Genomic DNA, 18,492 nt, shown 5'->3' with positions numbered 1-18,492 from the left:
AACCAAGCCTGTGTCTCATATGACATCTATTTAACTTAAATGCCTAATGGACATTTTTTGAAGAAAGGGTGCTTTTTGTCCAGTCTTTAATGTGTTAGGATTAATGGTGGGCATCCTCTGTACAGATGTTCGTACTTCAAAAGGAGGAACATGCAGTCGGGGGGAGAGAAAAGCTTTTGGGCCCTTTTGTGTCATACAGCAGCTAAAAAAGGCGTGAGCCCGGTTTCTTAATCATTTGCAGATTCCATTTAAAATACTGGAATGTAATTTCTTCCATAGAGTAACTTTGGAAATGAGGATAAGCAATAATTCTAGCCCTGTCCTAGGCTAATTTTTAGCTACTCTTGTTTAGTTCTTTTTGGGTGTGAAAATCAAGCTACAATTCAAGTGTTTGATTGGACCTCTTTTCTCCCACCTCTGTTACCCAGGTGTACAGTCTGCGGCAGTAAATGTTATTTGTGAGCTGGCCAGACGCAATCCCAAGAACTACCTTTCTCTTGCTCCGCTCTTTTTTAAGTTGATGACGTCTTCAACCAACAATTGGGTCCTCATTAAAATTATAAAATTGGCAAGTATTCCAGTTTGTCTGTTAGCTCTTTTGGAGGGCTGGTATGCTCATTAACAGCACCTAGGGTGTGAGAATAAAGTTATCACTTACAGGCATAATTACTAGTAAATCCAAATGACAAGGAAGAGAAACAGACCTCTGTTATAATGGGTGGGAACGTAACCAACAAGGGACAAAACTTCTTTAATTTTGTTGTGTTGTGACATGTAACTGTTTTACCCTGCTGAACACTAGCTATTTCCTTTCCTCTGTTTCTTTCCGAATAGTTTGGTGCTCTTACTCCATTAGAACCTAGGCTGGGAAAGAAATTGATTGAACCACTTACCAATCTCATACATAGGTAAGTCTGGAAAAAATACTTGTTCACTTCCTTAATTCTTCAGGATTGCTTGTGCTAACATGACTGAAGTCTGCCTTTTGTTTACTGCATCTGGAAATGTTGGCTCCAGACACCGAGTGAAAAGTGTCATTGGAGCAGCCCTAGTTTAAAGTAACTTTTTAGAACCTCCTGGGAATATGTGGCTGGCACTTGGAAGAGACACAGGACAGGCCATGTAGTACAGTGCCATTCACTGGGCCTTGAAAGATGTGTAAGTTTGAATAAAAGTTGGAGAAAGTCCAATGGGGAGGAAAAAAAAATAATCTAAGAGGAAAGACTGAAATAATTGGATTTGTTTCTTCTGGAGTAAGGATGACTGAGGGTATGTGGTAAATCTTCAAGTACTTGAAGATTTGGCATTAAGAAGAGGGTGAACCAACTGTTCTCCATATCCACGTGAGGACAGGACAAGAATTTACGGTTTAAAATGTAGCATGGAAGATTTTTAGGTTAGATGTTCGTAATATTTTCTAAGTGTAAGTGAAGTTAAACATTGGAACAGATTGCCTAGGGAGGTGGTGGTGTCTTCTTCACTAGTGTTCTTTATTGTTAATCCTGTTTTGATTCATGGGTCTAGACTGGATGGCATTGAGGTCCCTTTCCGGACATCCCTTTTTGGGGGGAAAAGGGGAATCTTTTCAGCGAAGGTTCTCAATTGTTGTGATAGGATAGCTTATTTACGTTGGAGAGAGAGGGGAAATGAGCTGCAGGTGAGCAAGTTCTTCATCAAATGTGGATGGTGTCTTGTATAATACTGGAGGGGGAGGGGCCCAAACAAACACTTTGTCTGCCCGTTTTCTGAGACTGCTGCATGGTGGCAATGTTGCAGGCTCACGTTATGAACAGTATTACTTAAAGGTCACAGTGTAACTGGTAATAGCAGCTGGTCAGATGGCTCAGAAAATTGTGCATAGCTCCAGATTCCATCCTACTGGTGCTGGAAAGTGCAGGCTGCACCTGTTACATCTTCAAGGGATGTTGAGTCCCAGAGAGATTCTTTCCTAGAGGGTATCGGAGGGAAATCAGGTCACGTTGCTGTCGCTACCCTCTCTCAGGGATTTTGCAGAATTAGCTTTAGTTTCCTGAGTTCTCCATAGAAGTCCCCAGGCAAGAGAGATGGTCTGTAATCATCCATTGCTTGCTCTATCTTGCCTGCTTTTTGAATTGTAGTAGCTTCCCTTAAGCAGTCCTCCTGTGGCCACCCAGGAAGGAGACTGCAGTTGCTTTGTCCTGTCTTGCTCTCCCTCAAATAGACTTTGTCACTGCGGGTTTTGTGTCAGTCTTGTGTGCATTGTGGTCTTATTTAATATCCCATATTTCATAATGATGTAGAATGCATTTGCATCAAATTCCTCTTGGAGCAGTTTACTAAGGATACCTCTATTCTAGAGGTTTTAGTTGAGCCCTAGTGTATTATCTGGGGTGTCCAGAATAGTGTGTGTAAAATATTAAATGGAATTAGCTGTCAGTCAACTCAAGTCTTGAGCAATCAGATTCAAAGTGTTGAACTGAAATATTTCTCTTTGTGGTTACTTTACCTGCAAATGTTGCCTTGGTGGTGGTTAGTAACTTTAGAGTAAAGCAGGATCTCAGTTTCTGTAGTTCATGCTGCTAGAAGAGGCAGCCATTTGTTACTAGGTATAGACTAAGGAAGGAAAGGTGTCTGCTGTAACCCATCTCTCTCTCAAACAGCCAGGGGACTTGCTAAACCCTGAAGAGGGTTCAGTTTATTGCAGCACTGGCAAAAATACGAATTTAGTTCTACTTTAAGAAAAGCAGCGAGATGGACAGTATGCCTATCTACATCTCTTCTCCTTTCCTCCTCCTCCTCATCTTGCTCCTGAAATATTTACTCATTCGAGAGGACTTTAACCTGAAGTCTGATCAGTTCCCATCATATTAGTAGTCATGTTCTTGGTCCAGTATCATCTAACACATGCTGCTAGTAGCCAGCTGCCACCTGCTAACAGCATAGACAATAATTCTTATGCTGAACCTGAACGTACTGGGTTTTTTAGCTCCTATGTTCTGTGTCATCTTTATAGTGTCATTTGTGACTGCTATGTCGAGCATTAACTTGATGGTTCGTTCATTACCAAGCCTTTAGGTTCTGCTACTGATTCTGGCTAGTAACTTCAAGGCTGAGCCTGAGTTTCAGCAATGTGTAAATGGGGAACCAACTGTGCAGAGTGCTTTGAGACCCTCTTCTGGAGACAGCATGCTGCATGCAGATTGAGAGTAGGCAGAGGTTTTAGGTGGGGACCCAAGCAGATTTACATTTCAGGAAAATGTTTCTTACAGAAACAGACTTTTCTTCAGTAGGGTTGAATAATGGGCACAATCCAGTAAATTTCTGAAAAGGATCAATGTCTTGAGCGGCATTCAGTGGTATTGGAGGAGAAAAATTTCAGAGCTTTCTATCCACCCTTTGTTTCCTGTGGATTGCTGGTCTTAATTTGCTCTTTCCCTTATCTTCATTCAGTTCTTAGACAAGCTTGGGTCAGTGTCTATACTTGATGCTGAGCTCTTGAATTTTTACTTTTCCTTCACTACTCAAATTGTGGTGCTATTACTTCCTTGTTTCCCAGAGAAAAATGATGTTAAGTAGAACCTTTTGGATATCTCGGGTGCCAGGAATAGGGATTGAGACACCTGTTGTTTACTATCCCACCCCCCAGAAATTTAACTGGATTCAGGGAAGTTCCAGGTATTGAACGTTTTGAAGAATGAGAATTATTTCATCTAGTACAAAAATGTATGGAAGAGGGAGGAAAAGGTTGTTAATGTTCCTTGTAATAAAAGGTGTTAACTAGACCCAGGCTGTTCCTGAGAACTCTTCAGAATTTGATATTTTTGTTCTTTATCTGAAATACTTGATTTGTTTCTTTCCTGCAGCACCTCAGCCATGTCTCTTCTGTATGAATGTGTGAACACGGTGATAGCAGGTGAGAACTGAAATGCCTAACCTAAAAAGAGCATGTTTAACTCAGGTAGCAGCAGCAGTTAAATAACATCACTTATAAAGTCCCTGGTTACCTACAGTATCATTTACTTTCACTCATTTAACAAAATTAAATCGCTTAGTGAACTTTACACTGCATGGTTCACTATGTAATTGAAACTGAAATCCTCTGCTCTGAGTATATAGGAGATTAACAATAAAGTATAAATCAAACTTGCTAAAGGTAGAATCAGAGAACACTTAGTAACAATAAAATATCCTTTTTTAAAAATAATGCACAATTCAAGCCCGCAAATATAGTATTATGTACCTATATACAGCTCCCTCCCATACTTGCAGGCTCACAGACCCTCAAACTAAGCCAACAGTTCCCTCAGTGCATGAACAAGAATAGAATTCAACACCTTCTCCTAGCAATGTGTTGGCTTTGCACAGTTAGTGGGAATGAAGAGAGTTAAGCCTTGAACATTCATCGGCAATGGATTGTCAAAGAAGTAACTTTCTCCCTGCCTTTCGGTGTCCATTCTGTTGCCATGGACGTACATACACTCTGTGACCGGCAACATGATGGCTACTATCAGAGGGATAGTTTGTGTTAGTCTATAGCCGCAGAAACAATGAGAAGTCCTGTGGCACCTTATAGACTAACATAATTTGGAGCATAAGCTTCTATGGGCGGTATGCATGTAGTGGAGATTCTAGAGGCAGGTCTAATTATGTAGGCTCATGAAAAGGAGGGAGTCCCAATCAAGAGGAAGGCCAGAGCTGACATGCTCAATTCAGTCAGGGGGGATGTGGCCCAATTCCAGCATCTTATGTGGAGGTGTGAACACCCAGAGAGAAGAAACTGCTTTTATAGTTGACCAGCTGTTCCCAGACTGTTCAGTCCTTTATTGAGGATGTCAAATTGGCAAATGAATTGTAGCTCTTGCCTTTTGTCTTTGGAGACTATTTTTGAAGTTTTTTTGTTGCAGGATGGCTACTTGTAAATCTGTTAGTGAGTGTCCAGGGAGATTGAAGTGTTCTCTTACAGGTTTTTGTATGTTATCATTCCTGACATCTGATTTGTCCATTTATTCTTTTACATAGCAACTGTTCAGTTTGGCCAATGTGTATGGCAGAAGGGTATTGCTGGCACATGATGGCATATATTACATTAGTAGCTGTGCGGGTGAATGAGCCCCAGTGGTGGGGTTGATGTGGTTAGGTCCTGTGATGGTGTTGCTGGTGTAGATATTTGGGCAGAGTTGGCACTGAGGTTTGTTTCAGGGATTGGTTCCTGAGTTAGAGTTACTGTTGTGTGGGCTATAGTTGCTGGTGAGAATTTGTTTCAGGTTGGCAGGCTGTCTGTAGGCAAGGACTGGCCTGCCTCCCAGTGTCTGTAAGAGTGGGGGATCGTTGTCCAGGATGGGTTGTAGATCACTGATGATATGCTGGAAAGGGTTTTTTCTTGCTCCAGTCCTTCAGATGGAGACAAACACCTACAAGACCTTTACCGAGTTTTCCTAAAACTACAATACCCACTTAAGGAAGTGAAGAAACAGATTGACAGAGCCAGACATGTATGCAGAAGCCACCTGCTACAAGACAGGCCCAATAAGGAAAATAACAGAATATTGCTGGCCATCAGATACAGCTCCCAGATGAAACCTGTAATATATGCCATCATGTGCCAGCAGTGCCCCTCTGCCATATACATTGGCCAAACTGGACAGTCTCTGCATAAAAGAATAAATGGACACAAATCATCAGGAATGGTAACACACAAAAGCCTGTAGGAGAATGCTTCAGTCTCCCTGGACACTCAGTAACAGATTTAAAAGTAGCCATCCTGCAACAAAAAACACTTCAAAAACAGACTCCAAAGAGAAACCGCAAGAGCTACAATTCATTTGCAAATTTGACATCCTCAGTAAAGGATTGAACAGAGACTGGCGATGTCTGGTCAACTACAAAAGCAGTTTGTCCTTTCTGGGTGTACACATCTCCACATTAGCTGCTGGAAGTCGGCCACGTCCTCCCTGACTGAATTGAGCTCGCCAACTCTGGCCATCCTCTTGATTGGGATTCCCTCCTTTTCATGAGCCTGTATAATTACACCTGCTTCTGGAATTTCCATGACATGCATCTGACCAAGCGGGTCTTTGCCCACAGAAGCTTATGCTCTAAAATATCGGTTAGTCTGTAAGGTGCCACAGGACTTCTCATTGTTTTAGCATGATGGTTGTGGTGTTTACCAGGGAGTCATATGCTGCCAAAGCTGTGCAAATGCCTATTCTAGTCCTCAGGAGAGCGTGCCTTACCCTCTGAGGCTCTGCTAACTTAATTTGGTTTAATGTAATTACTCTGACTAAGATTTGCTGCAGTCTTTTTTAATTTTTTCAGGGAAGTACAGACAAAAGTCCAGTGGTACAGTCTCTGGTGACCTTTTAAGTAGTGTGTGGGTTGTTAGATGGACGCTGCTTTTGTCAGGGTTACCTTAATATCTTTTACAAAGTATCTTGAAAACTGAGCTCTTTGGGAGACTGTAAAAGCTCCCTTCATGCCTCTCTTCTGTACTTGTCTGTTCTCGACAGCTTTGCTTGAACAGACACCACAGCTGTGTTGACCATTGTAGCAAATCATATGCTTTTGTGTATGGCAGCCAGAAAGCATGAGGGCAAGACCAACAAACACTCCTTCAAATGAGAACTAAGCCAGATATTGTGTATTAAGTTTTATCTTGCTTGTACTTTGTTCCAAGCAAATGTAACTTCAGTGCTTTTGTTTTTCAGTTTTGATCTCTTTATCCTCTGGGATGCCCAATCACAGTGCCAGCATCCAGGTACAGCAATTCATTTTAAGCTGGGTCTATACTGCAGGGTTGTGTCGACAGAATAGGTCTTCTGTCGATAAAACTAGGGTGCATCCACACTACAAATGCATTCTGTCAAGAATGTGTTGACAGAACACAGTAGGTTCCAGGTAGAGTTCTGTCTTGACCAAGCGAGGCATAGCACCTCTGTCCACAGAGAGGGCTTCCAGTTCACCAGGCTGCCGTGTCTGCAGAGCTTCCAGTGGGCTGTTCTGTTGACAGAGGGCATTGACGGGCAGAGCCTGTATTAGGTATGGATGTGTTCTGTAGACAGAAATAAGAAATTGGGAAATAAGACAGTGACTTCTTTTGACAGAGCTTCATAGCGTAGACACAGTCTTCTGCCACATTATATCTATTTATTTATTTTGAAAACTGTGGGGGAAGTATGGTCCAGGTTATTTGAAGTAGGAGCCTGCTGATCGGATTGCCTGGCTTTTATCTTGGTTGCTAAACTTCCTTGCCTCTAAATTCCAGCTTTGATATGCTATGTTCACTTTCTTGTGCTTCACCTGTCCCTAAAGGGGATGTGCGACAGTGATGGCTAGCTGCTTGAGAACAAGATTCCATTTGGGAGGCTTTGCTACTGTTTTTGATTATGTGTGTGTAAGAATACAATCATTGGAGCCCCATGTTCCTTTCATCATATAATCTGCTATTGTAACAGTGTCTTACTAGTGGTAATGCCATCTTCCTGCATATTGGCACCCACCCTACTATAGTGAATAATATCTGTTAAGGAAATATTTTAAATCAGGGTGGCCAACCCCCAGCCTGTGCTCCAGATCCAAACTGTGGCTTGCCTCGATCCAAACCCCACAGCTTGGGGCTCTCCTTCCCAGCATCCGGCCCACAGCGGGGAGGGGGATTTGGGAGCTCTTGGGCCTGATCAGGCAAGCTGGGGCTGGATCCAGCCCATGGGTTCTGTTGGAGGAAGGGCAGGGGGTTCTGGAAGCGGCTCCTGGGAACAGTGCGGGGAATGTACAGAGCCATGTGTATCCGGGGTGCTACACAGGTAAGCCGCACCCCATTGCCCAGTCAGCTCCTGTGGCCCACTCAGGCCCAGATCACCCTCCCCGCCTGTAGTCTAGACCCCCCACTCCCACCCTCTTGCTGCCCTTCTTCCAGACTCCACGCCCCAAAAAATTACTACACCTTCTTTCCTGAGCAGACCTGCATCCTGCCCCTAACACTCCACTCCCACCCAGATCACCCATCCTCAGCCTGCTTCTGCACGCTCTCTCCTGTCCAGATCACCCATCCTCAGATTGCATCTGCACCTTCCCTCCCACTCCGTGCCAACTTCCTTGACACCCGCTTTCCCACACTGAATCCACATCCCAGGGCCTAGAGTGGCCCACAAAATGTATTAGCACTTGCACCCCTAGGATCTGGGGTGGTCTGCAATGGGGATGAGGGCAGTGTCTGTCAGTCAAGCGAGGACAACGTCTGACTTGTATATGGGTCAGTGGCCCCTTGACCCACAAAACATTCCCCACCCGTGTTTTAAGTAGTATTGTTCTCAAAGCTCATGTTAACCCTAACTTACGCTTTTTTCCTAGCTCTGTGTTCAGAAGTTAAGAATACTAATAGAAGATTCTGATCAGAACTGTAAGTGTTGCTTGCCTTCCTAGAAGCTTCAGTGGCCTGTCTGTTGAGGCTAAGTGGCAGCAGTATTGAAAGCAATGAGCAGTTATAGAAAACATCTAGTTCAGTATCACAGAATGCCCAGTATTTTGAGATTTGTTATGTGTACGAAAGAACACAAGATGGTGGACCTGCTTTGCCTTTTCCGTCCTGGAGGGTGGCAAATGTGTTTGGGTCTTTTTAGTGTGCAAGTACTCAATCAACACTGCTGGCCAAAATATTCTAATCTTGCATCCGTGGAGTACACGCACACCCCACAAAGAACCACAGCTAATGCCATTCCCTGCAGCTCGCGTAACCTGGATGTTTGTGACTTGGCTGAGCATATACATGTGGGGGCAAGGGAAGAAACAGGTGTAGGCTGCTCTTTTTATTCTCTGATGGAAAGTGCATTTATCAAATTAAAGTGTATTTAGAGCCATAGCTTTGGGAACTGAGGTTAAATGGGAAAGTCAGCCCATCTTGTGGCCCCCCCGTGCAGACAGAAAACAGTACAGTCTATGTTTGCAATAATTTTATGTTATTTTCCCCACCAGTGAAGTACCTGGGTTTGTTAGCCATGTCCAAAATCCTGAGAACTCACCCTAAGTCTGTACAGTCCCACAAGGATCTCATTCTTCAGTGCTTGGATGACAAGGATGAATCCATCCGACTCAGAGCTTTAGATCTCCTGTATGGCATGGTATGTTCCTGTGCATTTCTCCTAACCCCCCAGCACTTTAAAGAAAGTCCTTGCAGTGCAATTGTTGCCCTTTCTTTGGCCCTTTTATGCTGAGTGAAAGGGTTGGCATGGCATGGGAAAAGTCCCCTGATCACAGGCAGCACAGAAGACCCCTTACAAGCCAGGCCATAGCTAGTGGGAGGTTGGAGGCTGTAGCATACAGTGCTGTGGGAATCCCAGCACTGCTACTGTCTGTGCTATAGATCAGTGCTCAGCACTCTGTCACTTCATGGCACACCTAATACATATTAACCCAATCCTCTCCACTGAACCAGGCACCCCCAGCCCTCCTGCAGAGCCCGTCACCCCCAGTCATCTCTTCCCCCCACCCACTCACCCCACTGTAACTCAATGCTGGTGATTCACCAGAGCCACCGCTGCCACCACCACCACTGTTGCTGCAGGCTTCTAGCAAATGGTGGGGGGCATGCACAGTGGTGGATGGCACTCCCAGCATGTGGCGCTGAGGCACACGAAGCACTGCTTTGTGGCACACCAGCTGAGAAGCACTGGTGCAGATCCTGTAGCTCAAGCAAGAATCCCGGGTTGTCTGTTATGCTGTAGCTGCGGAGCTGCTTCAAAACAAGACCAGGGCTGCTAACTGTCCAATCACACAAACCCAAGTACCCTTGCCATGCCCCTGAGTCTCTGCTCACTCCATTTCCTTTCCCTCCGTTTCCTCTCCCCACCCCCACTCGTGGGGCTGGAGTGTGGGGCCAAACTGTTTGTAGCATGGGAGGAGGAGCTCCAGGCTGACCTGGGGCAGGGGGTTGGTGTGCAGGCTGTGGGAGGAAGTTTGGGTATGGGATAATAGCTGGGATAAGGGTGCGGGCTGTGGCATAGGGGGTGTTTACCTTGGGAAGCCTGGGAAAGGATTGCCATGTCCGGCTTGTAAGGGCACAGGATGGCCAGGCAGCGGTCCACACTTCCCCTGCCTGCAGGTACCACTCGTTGGTGCTCAGGGATCCATTGGCTGCGTCTTTAAGAAGCTGGACAAGCCCGTCACTTCTGGGGCGTCTGTCTTAATTCTGCTGGGCCACCATCTGGATTCTTTGCAGTCTGAAATCTTCCAGGATGGTTTCAGGGGAGTCTGGGAGATCAGCCCTGATTCTGGGAGACTCCTAGCCAATCTGGGATGGTTGGCAACCCCAGGCGGGGGACAGTCTTGGCTTTAAGCCACTTTAATAAGCCATGCCTCCATACTTGTTCCTTGTGGGTCTCGAAGTGTAATAAAAAATCTCACAGCAAGTGTTTGTATCTCTTCTGTGCATGTGTGCTGTGCGTTTTGCTACTGTTGAAGGACGGTTTAGCAACATTGCATAGACTAAAGAAACACAGCTCAGTGGAGATAGTCGTGCAGATTTTTTAAGTCATTGTGGCTACGACCTTGGTTTATAAAGTGCCTTTCATCCAGAAAGCTCTGTAAATATATATTCATGTGGTGTGGATCGTGGCAGACTTCATAGTCAAAATATCACAACATTTTGTGAGTGGAAGTAAAGAATATTGTGTCCCACTTCATGTATTTTTCTGATTGTTTCATAGTTCGGCAGAGTATCTAACCAGGTTATTGCTGCCCCGGAGTCTTGAGATCAGGATCTCTTTATGTACTGAAAAGACAGCCCTTCCAGAAATGCTGCCTAGCATTCTGCTGAAACAGGGACTCAGAAGTGTCATGTACTGAGTCGTCTATAGTACCTCCGCGATACCTATATGGTTCCTTGAAGGCTTCCCCATGTTTACTGATCAAACTTGTGATGTGCTGTGATGGTAGCATGAGGTGACACTTGTGGTCACAAACTTGCACTGAATTCCCTACTTGTTGCTATTTATTAAGGTATTTGGTTCCCAGGGCAAGTGGAAGTGCAAATATGCTCTGATAAGTAACTTATAAAGCTAGAATTGAGCTGATTTAAAAAGTCCTCTCACATTTGCTCAGTTGGCACATGGCAACTAGAAGCTGAAAATTCAGCTGTATTCTTCCAGGTTTGTGGTGTTGTATTGTAATACTAGTCCTGAATCCTGTTACAGATCACTACAGCAGAACTGTATTGGCTCTGCATTGCTAATATGAATGACAGGTAATAACCAGATTTCCATTTTCAGATGGGACTCTGTGTACATGCCTGGAGCAGATCTGCTGAAAAGCTGTATCATGTTTATGTAGTCACAGTGCTGACTATAACACACATTAAGGGATCAAAATCAGAATGAGCAGTCATTGGGGAAAACACTGAAAAAGGCTTTGAAAATTTGTGGTTAGCCTCAGATTTGAAATGTGATTTATTATATCCATTACGTATCACTATAGTATCCTCACAGTGATGGTTTCAAAACTGTTCTGATCTAGTGTTCAGGGTTGGTCCTATCAAGTTTCCAGGGTTATGCTAGATTGTGTCTAACGGCAGGTACCCCAGCAAAAATGCTGTTGAAACATGCCTCAGAAAACAAATTCAGTCCCTGGCAGCAGCTAACTTATACAGCAGTCCAGAACCAGAGATGTTGCTAATAACTCTCTGAATCCTTAATACCTTTTTCACCCACAGGCAGATAATTTTTCCTCAGCTTTTAAGAAACGTAAATGACCTGGCAGCAAGCCTGCATGAATCTGTAGCTCATGTCTCATTTCACTGTTCAAACAGGTGTCCAAAAAGAACTTGATGGAGATAGTGAAGAAGCTGATGATTCATGTGGACAAAGCAGAAGGAACAACATACAGAGATGAGTTACTGACCAAAATCATAGATATATGTAGCCAGTCCAACTACCAGTACATCACAAACTTTGAATGGTCCGTGCCTTTGCATCTAGACTTTGAAATAAGTAGTCCTAGCACCATCAGCTTGCCTGCCATTAAGATTGCATCACTTTTGCCTCATGTAGGTACATAAGCATCCTGGTGGAACTGACCCGGTTGGAAGGTACTCGGCATGGTCATCTTATAGCAGCTCAGATGCTGGATGTAGCTATCAGGGTTAAAGCCATCCGGAAGTTTGCTGTTTCACAGATGGCTATGCTCTTGGATAATGCCCATCTGATAGCGAGCAACACCCAGAGGAACGGCATCTGTGAGGTGCTTTATGCTGCTGCCTGGATATGTGGGGAATTCTCTGAGTAAGTGCAAAAGGAAAGGTTTGAAAGGTGAAAAGTGGAATGTTTACAGACAGACTTCTGGCGTTGGAAAGTGAAGATGTCTTAGGTGATAGAGCTCAGAACTTGCATCATAGAGCAAATCAAGGAGCATTTCAGACTGACCACGGCTTTTCCCAGACTAACCTACCCAAGATGGCTACTACATTTGTAAAGCTTTTGGGCTAGTCTGTCTCTTTCACCAAGATCACTGTCAGCAGAGAAAGTGAGGCAGGGGTGGGGAAACCCCTGGCATGCGCTCTGGATCCTGATCCTGATCCTGAGGCTTGGGGCTCCCCTCCCCAGCATCTGGCCTGTGATGGGGTGAAGAGATTGGAGCCCTGAGTCTTGAGGGCTGAATTAGGCAAGCCACAGGCAGGATCCAGACCACGGGCTCTGCTGGGGAGGCAGGAAGCAGCTCTGGGCTCCACTACTGGTAGCTGCTGTTCCCCCAGCGGTGGGAAGTATGGGGGAAGCAGCAGCAGTATGGGCAAGCCCGCCTGTGCTCTGGCTGGGAGCAGTGGGAGGGAGAGCAGAACCATGTGTGTCTGGGGGTGGGGGCAGGTAACTTTACTCCTGTCACCCAGATCCTGCACCCCTTGACCTCTACTGCATCTTCTCCCATTCAGACCTCCCTTTTCCACCCCCTTCCTGCACCCCTGGCCTCTCTGACCCCTCGCACCCAGACCCTATGCTCCAGACCTTACACCCAGACCCCACTCTCCTCTGCTGCACCTCCCCTCCTGCTCAGACTCCCCACCTGCACCTTTCTTCTGCCCCCCACCCTCCCAGGTTCCTCTCTTCCAGAATCCACACTCCAAGCGCTCCCTGTACCTTTCCTCCCACCTAGACCATACCTCAAGCCTGCTCCTGTAGCCAGTACCTCTCAGACCCACACCCACAACCAGCTCCTGTACACCTCTCACACAGATCCCACCCATGGGCTGCTCCTGCACCCCACTCCTGCCCAGACTGCCCATCCTCAGCTTGCTCCCTCACCTTCCCTCTTGCCTAGACCCCATAAGCCCTGTCCCTCACAATGGGGGACCACATCAGTGAGGGTTTTTTATTCTCCCTTGTGTGGATTGACTGATTTGTCTCCTGGTCAGTGGCCCCCGACCTGAAAAAGGCTTCCCACCCTGAAATAAGGGATGGATTTGGGTATAAGTGATATAGCAGAGGCAGCATGCACATTCCCTGGAAAGGAGTTAACTCAGTAAATCTTGGTCTGATTTAAATGGTACTGTCAGATCTTAGAAGCATAAGAGGTGATCGAGAGCATGCTTTGCTATCTAGTTTGCTATTTTCTGCATTGACAATGTTTTATGTGCAATTTCCCCTGTAGAGTCACCCACCTTTTCCTTTTTGTGTAAGTCTTCCACATAGCAGAGGAAAAAGGATATTTTTAAACTGGAAAACATTTGTTACTGGTGATGCAGAAGATGGGGAAAAAAAAGCTTGAATGTTAGGTCCTAACAGAGTATCTAGAGCAAACATTTATTTAAATAGAGCACACTTTTAATGGAACTCTAAAGTGCTCTTTCTGTGGTGTTGAAATGTGTTTTTATGTAAGCAGTACTAGCACTGTAGAAGTGCAGATTTCAAACATTTATGGATTGTATATGTATGTATCTCCCATATTTTGTCTTGTGCTCTTCTCTAAAAATGTGGGTCATAATACAAATTAAAACAGTGGACTAAAAACAGTTGGTCAAAACAAGCAAAGATGAGGCATAAATTAATGAAAAGGGAAGCCCTTATGTCACCTACCAGATTGACAGAAATATGCATCCTTATACTTTCCTCAGGGTCTAAAATTTCATTTAAAATAGTGAAGCCTGGTTCTGTCAGCAGTCTGGAAAATTTCTGAGAATTTCACCCCAGAATCCCAGCCTTTTTGGTTATGAAGGAAAGTCCTGAGTAAGGCTGTTGGTGTTTTGGATCCATGACATTCTGAGAGTTCTGCAGTGGCCCATGTGACTGGCCCCAGGGACAGCTGGAGCAGTGGCTGGCCCAGGGGTGTCCCCTGAGCACAGCAGCACTCTGGAGGCCCTCCAGCTAAGGTTTAGTAAAGAGTATCTTGTATTAAAGGTCATGAACAGGTCATAGGCAGTGATGTTTTTGTTTCTTTTTATTGTTTTTGTCTGTGACCTGTCCATGGACTTTTACTGAAGATATCCATAGCTAATTCATAGCCTTAATCATGCGAGTTTGAAATCAAACTGCTTTGCTATCTGATTGGGAATAGAGGTAAGCTAACACGGAGTTCTGCTGAAAATCTTTTCAGGTCTAAATAGATTTTGTAGATATATGTTTGAAACTTGGTGAAATGTTTTGCTGCTTAAATGGATTTGCACTCTTTCTGCCTTCAATATTTTTCAGACACCTTGAGGAACCAAACCAGACATTAGAAGCAATGCTGAGGCCTAAAGTTACCACTCTACCAGGCCACATCCAGGCTGTTTATGTTCAGAACATGGTAAAGCTTTATGCATCCATCCTACAGCAGAAGGAGCAAGCAGGGGAGAAGGAAGCAGCCCAGGAAATTACCCAGCTGATGATTGACCGTTTACCTCAGTTTGTGCAGAGTGCAGATCTAGAAGTGCAAGAGAGGGTAAGGGAGAAAAATTCTTTGGGTTTTGTCAAAATGATCTTTAAATCTCTACCCATTGAGTTACTTTGTGATAGTGAATGGGTATAATCTTGCATCGACTGTGCATGTTTAAATGGCAATTATACAAGATCTCTGGTTGAATTGTATACTTAGCATACCTCAGTGATACAGGTGCGTACACCATCCTTATTTTATAGATGTGGAAACTGAGAGACAGGGAGATTGAATGACAGGCCCAAGACTGCTAATACAGTAAGATTGTGGCAGAGTCCAAATCTGCCTTGTAATCCTGTGCTCTAACTATTAGACAAAACTCAGTCTAGAAGTTTGCAGAGGTGTTGTTGGTCTCAGAATATGAGGGGGACAAGATAGTTAACTAGTACTTTCTGTTGAACAAATTCTGTTGGTGGAAGGTACAAGTTTTTGAGACCATAGGAAGAGCTATGTACCTTCCAACAGAAGTTGTTCCAGTAAAGACCTATACATAATTTGCAGTTATATCCCAAACCAGGCCTGCTAAGATCTAAGTCTATAAATCCTATCTTCATGTTTGCGTATTGAGAAGCATCAGTCTGTGGCATCATATCCTGCCACATTGTTCACCCTTTCCGAGCATCTTTTGAATGCAGTTCCTCACAGGAGGCAGTTCAAAATAAGAAGTAATTCTAGTAAACATTGCATTATGTGTGGCCTAGAAAGATTTGCTACAAATGCTGCTGCCTGAAGTGGTTTGTCAGTCTGTGTTCTAAAATCTCTTGCAGCCTGTGTTGGGGTGTATAAGCCCCATACTGGGCAACACAAGGTTAAGTGATTATTTTGGGCTTAGCCAGCTCCATCTGCTGGAGGAATTAAGACAGGGAACTAGCTCATTGGGCTAGCAGAGCTGGAGATGAGCAGACCAGTAGCTCATAGCTCCAGCACAGAGCAGAGGGACACCTAAAGGCTCTGACACAGCTTCCCAAAGGGGCTCTTTCTGAGGGAAGGGAGGACTAGCCCAGAGAGGGATATATCTAGTGGACCTTGGACACTGGTAAACCCCGCTTTCTTCTTCTTGTTTGGATTCCTTCACTAGGGAGGGCCTTGGACTAAGCTGCTCTGAGGGGTGGGAGAATGAGGAAGAGAGCCCGGAAGGACAGCCTTAAGCAGCTTTGGCTGCAAGTCCCAAGGTCAGAGCCCACTCAAGTGGGAGGGTCCTGTCACCCCAACCCCCTTGGCAGTCAGGAGCTGAGGCCATGACAACTAGTTCATTCCCCCATCAAACCCTAAGTGAGGACTATTACACTGCCCCTACTGAGTCAGAAGTGGAATTGGGGTGGAATGTGAAGGGAGTGAAAGGAAAGAGCAGAAGGTATAGAATATAGGTTAAAAATAGTAAGTGAAAATTATATGCATAATGAATTGTGATTTTTACAAAAACATGTGACTTGTATAACCCATGCAGTCAGTTTTGTCACCGAAGCCGTGAAGTCTTAGTAAGGAAGAACAGGCAATGTAGAGAAGTCCTTTGAGGCTCAGTATTTAGTGCCCTGCACAGCAAGAGTTGATTCTGATTTGCATCTGTTAAATGTATTTTTGAGGCACCTACAATCCTTTATGTAAAGGATTAAGAGACCTTTAGGAGCTTCTGAAGATGCCACCCACAGTATGCTTCATCCCATGAGTGTTCTGTAAGAGTGGGTAAGCATCCTCCCTATGGTACAGATGGGGAGGCCGAGGCAACGTTTGGCTTGTGTGCCCAAGGTCACAGAGAACGTTGTTGTGTGTCCCAAGTCCCTGTTCTAATCAATTAGTTTTGTTGTCTGGGGGATGGGTAGAATTCTGGCTTTGGGTAGTGGCTCGCCAATCTGACCTAAGCATCTCTAGGCTTGCCCTCCACCCTGGACCAGAGCTATGAGACCTCTTATTAGGAGGGTGGTCACAGGACTGTTCAGATGCGCACATCCACCTAGCTCACGCTAATGTCTTGGCGTGTGACCCCTGTAGGCCTTTTGCATTACTTCTAAAAATGGAATAACAGTGAAAGGAAAAGGAAATAGCAGATAATTGCAAATAATATACAATATAGGCTATACAAGAATAAGATGTGTAAAAAAGCTAACATCTTCTTATAGGCTACAGCCAACAGTGCCTCTTTCAATCCTCCCCAGCAGACTCTGTAGCTTCAGGGATATCTGTATCATTACAAAATGCTATATCTTACTGTATCTGTTCACTTTTTCTGTTACTTTGCTCAGTGACTATCAGCACATTGGCACTAGTTGTTCAACCATTTTTGTATTTGGATTTCCAGGCTTCTTGCATCTTGCAGCTGATTAAATACATCCAGAAGCTACAAGTAAAAGAGGTGCCTGTAGCTGAAGAAGTGATAGCCCTATTTGCAGGAGAACTGAACCCAGTTGCTCCTAAAGCACAGAAAAAAGTCCCTATTCCAGAAGGGTAAGATTCCGCCCCCCCCCCCCCCCCCCACAGTCTTTTCATTGCAAGCTCTTAGCGATGGGAGTGTGCCTTCCTACGTGTCTGTGAAATGCTTAACATACTGTTAAATAATTTCAGTAACAAAACTAATTCTGACCGGAAACAATACACGATTGTGCATGTGGACAAAGCTGTATGTTGTAAGTACCTATATTGACCTTAGACTCTGGATCTGTAATTGTTAACGTTTGTTGCCAGTTTGGACCTTGATGCTTGGATCAATGAGCCTCCATCAGACAGCGAGTCTGAAGATGAAAAACCCAAAACAATTTTCCATGATGAGGATCAAAGGCATTCTAGACATAAACAGCCAGAGATTGATGAGGAAGAATTGGCCAGGGTAAGTGACCGTAAAAATAGTTTGTGTACTTAAGGAAGCCTGTTACAGTGGTATAGCCAACATCATTAGAGAAGTTGGAAATGTTGCCATGGCTGCATAACACAAAAGTTATGCCTTTCTCCTCACTTGGAGACCTCTTAAAACGGGAGTAAGGATAGAAGTCATTGCTATTCAACTGCTTAATCATTTCACAGTGCTCCCGAGCATGTATGCAAATCCATACTGACAATAATGTTGTCGTGATCCATGCTGCTTTTCTCTTTTGAGCTGAGAGTGAAGATTTTTGTTTGGAACAGATTTTCCAAAGAACTCAGCAACCAATGTGCAGAGCTCTTCTGAAAGTCGGACTGCTTACTTCCATATCTAAATGGGAGCAGAGATCTCTTCAAAACTTGAACCCAGTTGGAAGTGCTGAGCTCTTCTGAAAAATCTAACCAGTAAGCTCTGCAGATATTGTACTGACGTCTGCTGAGAAGATGGACAGACTTAAAAACAAATTGAAGTAAATAACTGATCATTCTATTCAACAGTCACCTGATTTGGGTGGGTTTTATTTACTGTAGATGTGCAACCCTCCTCGGTTTGCAGTGTATATACGCATTTGTTACACCATCCTTCCCTGCAACATCGTCTTATTTGTACCACAGAAAGTTGCAGGGAGTAGATAGGAGTTGAAGCCAAGGTGCTTTTTCTGAACCCCCACCATTCCTATTTGCAATGCAGCTGAGAACTCTTGAGCGTGTAACTCTTAACTTGCTGCTTCTGTCCCTCTTCCATTTTGATCAAGAATTGTTTGTTAAGTT

At 44.5% G+C, this 18,492-nt stretch overlaps 1 protein-coding gene across 2 annotated transcripts in view; it reads left to right on the top strand.

Annotated features, from left to right (window-relative positions):
* Positions 1-18,492, top strand: part of AP3D1 (adaptor related protein complex 3 subunit delta 1) — a 96,943-nt gene that overhangs the window by 57,856 nt on the left and 20,595 nt on the right. For both annotated transcript variants that reach the window (XM_074978630.1, XM_074978629.1), the window contains exons 7-17: positions 429-568; positions 835-908; positions 3,843-3,892; positions 6,684-6,733; positions 8,326-8,374; positions 8,947-9,092; positions 11,774-11,922; positions 12,015-12,245; positions 14,643-14,874; positions 17,165-17,310; positions 17,548-17,689. In XM_074978630.1, the coding sequence (XP_074834731.1) occupies positions 429-568; positions 835-908; positions 3,843-3,892; positions 6,684-6,733; positions 8,326-8,374; positions 8,947-9,092; positions 11,774-11,922; positions 12,015-12,245; positions 14,643-14,874; positions 17,165-17,310; positions 17,548-17,689 (1,409 nt within the window). The remainder of the gene's footprint in view (positions 1-428; positions 569-834; positions 909-3,842; positions 3,893-6,683; positions 6,734-8,325; positions 8,375-8,946; positions 9,093-11,773; positions 11,923-12,014; positions 12,246-14,642; positions 14,875-17,164; positions 17,311-17,547; positions 17,690-18,492) is intronic.

This window comes from Carettochelys insculpta, chromosome 27, assembly GCF_033958435.1.
Source record: "Carettochelys insculpta isolate YL-2023 chromosome 27, ASM3395843v1, whole genome shotgun sequence".
NCBI lineage: Eukaryota > Metazoa > Chordata > Testudines > Carettochelyidae > Carettochelys > Carettochelys insculpta.
This window is presented reverse-complemented; position numbering and strand designations above follow the sequence as displayed.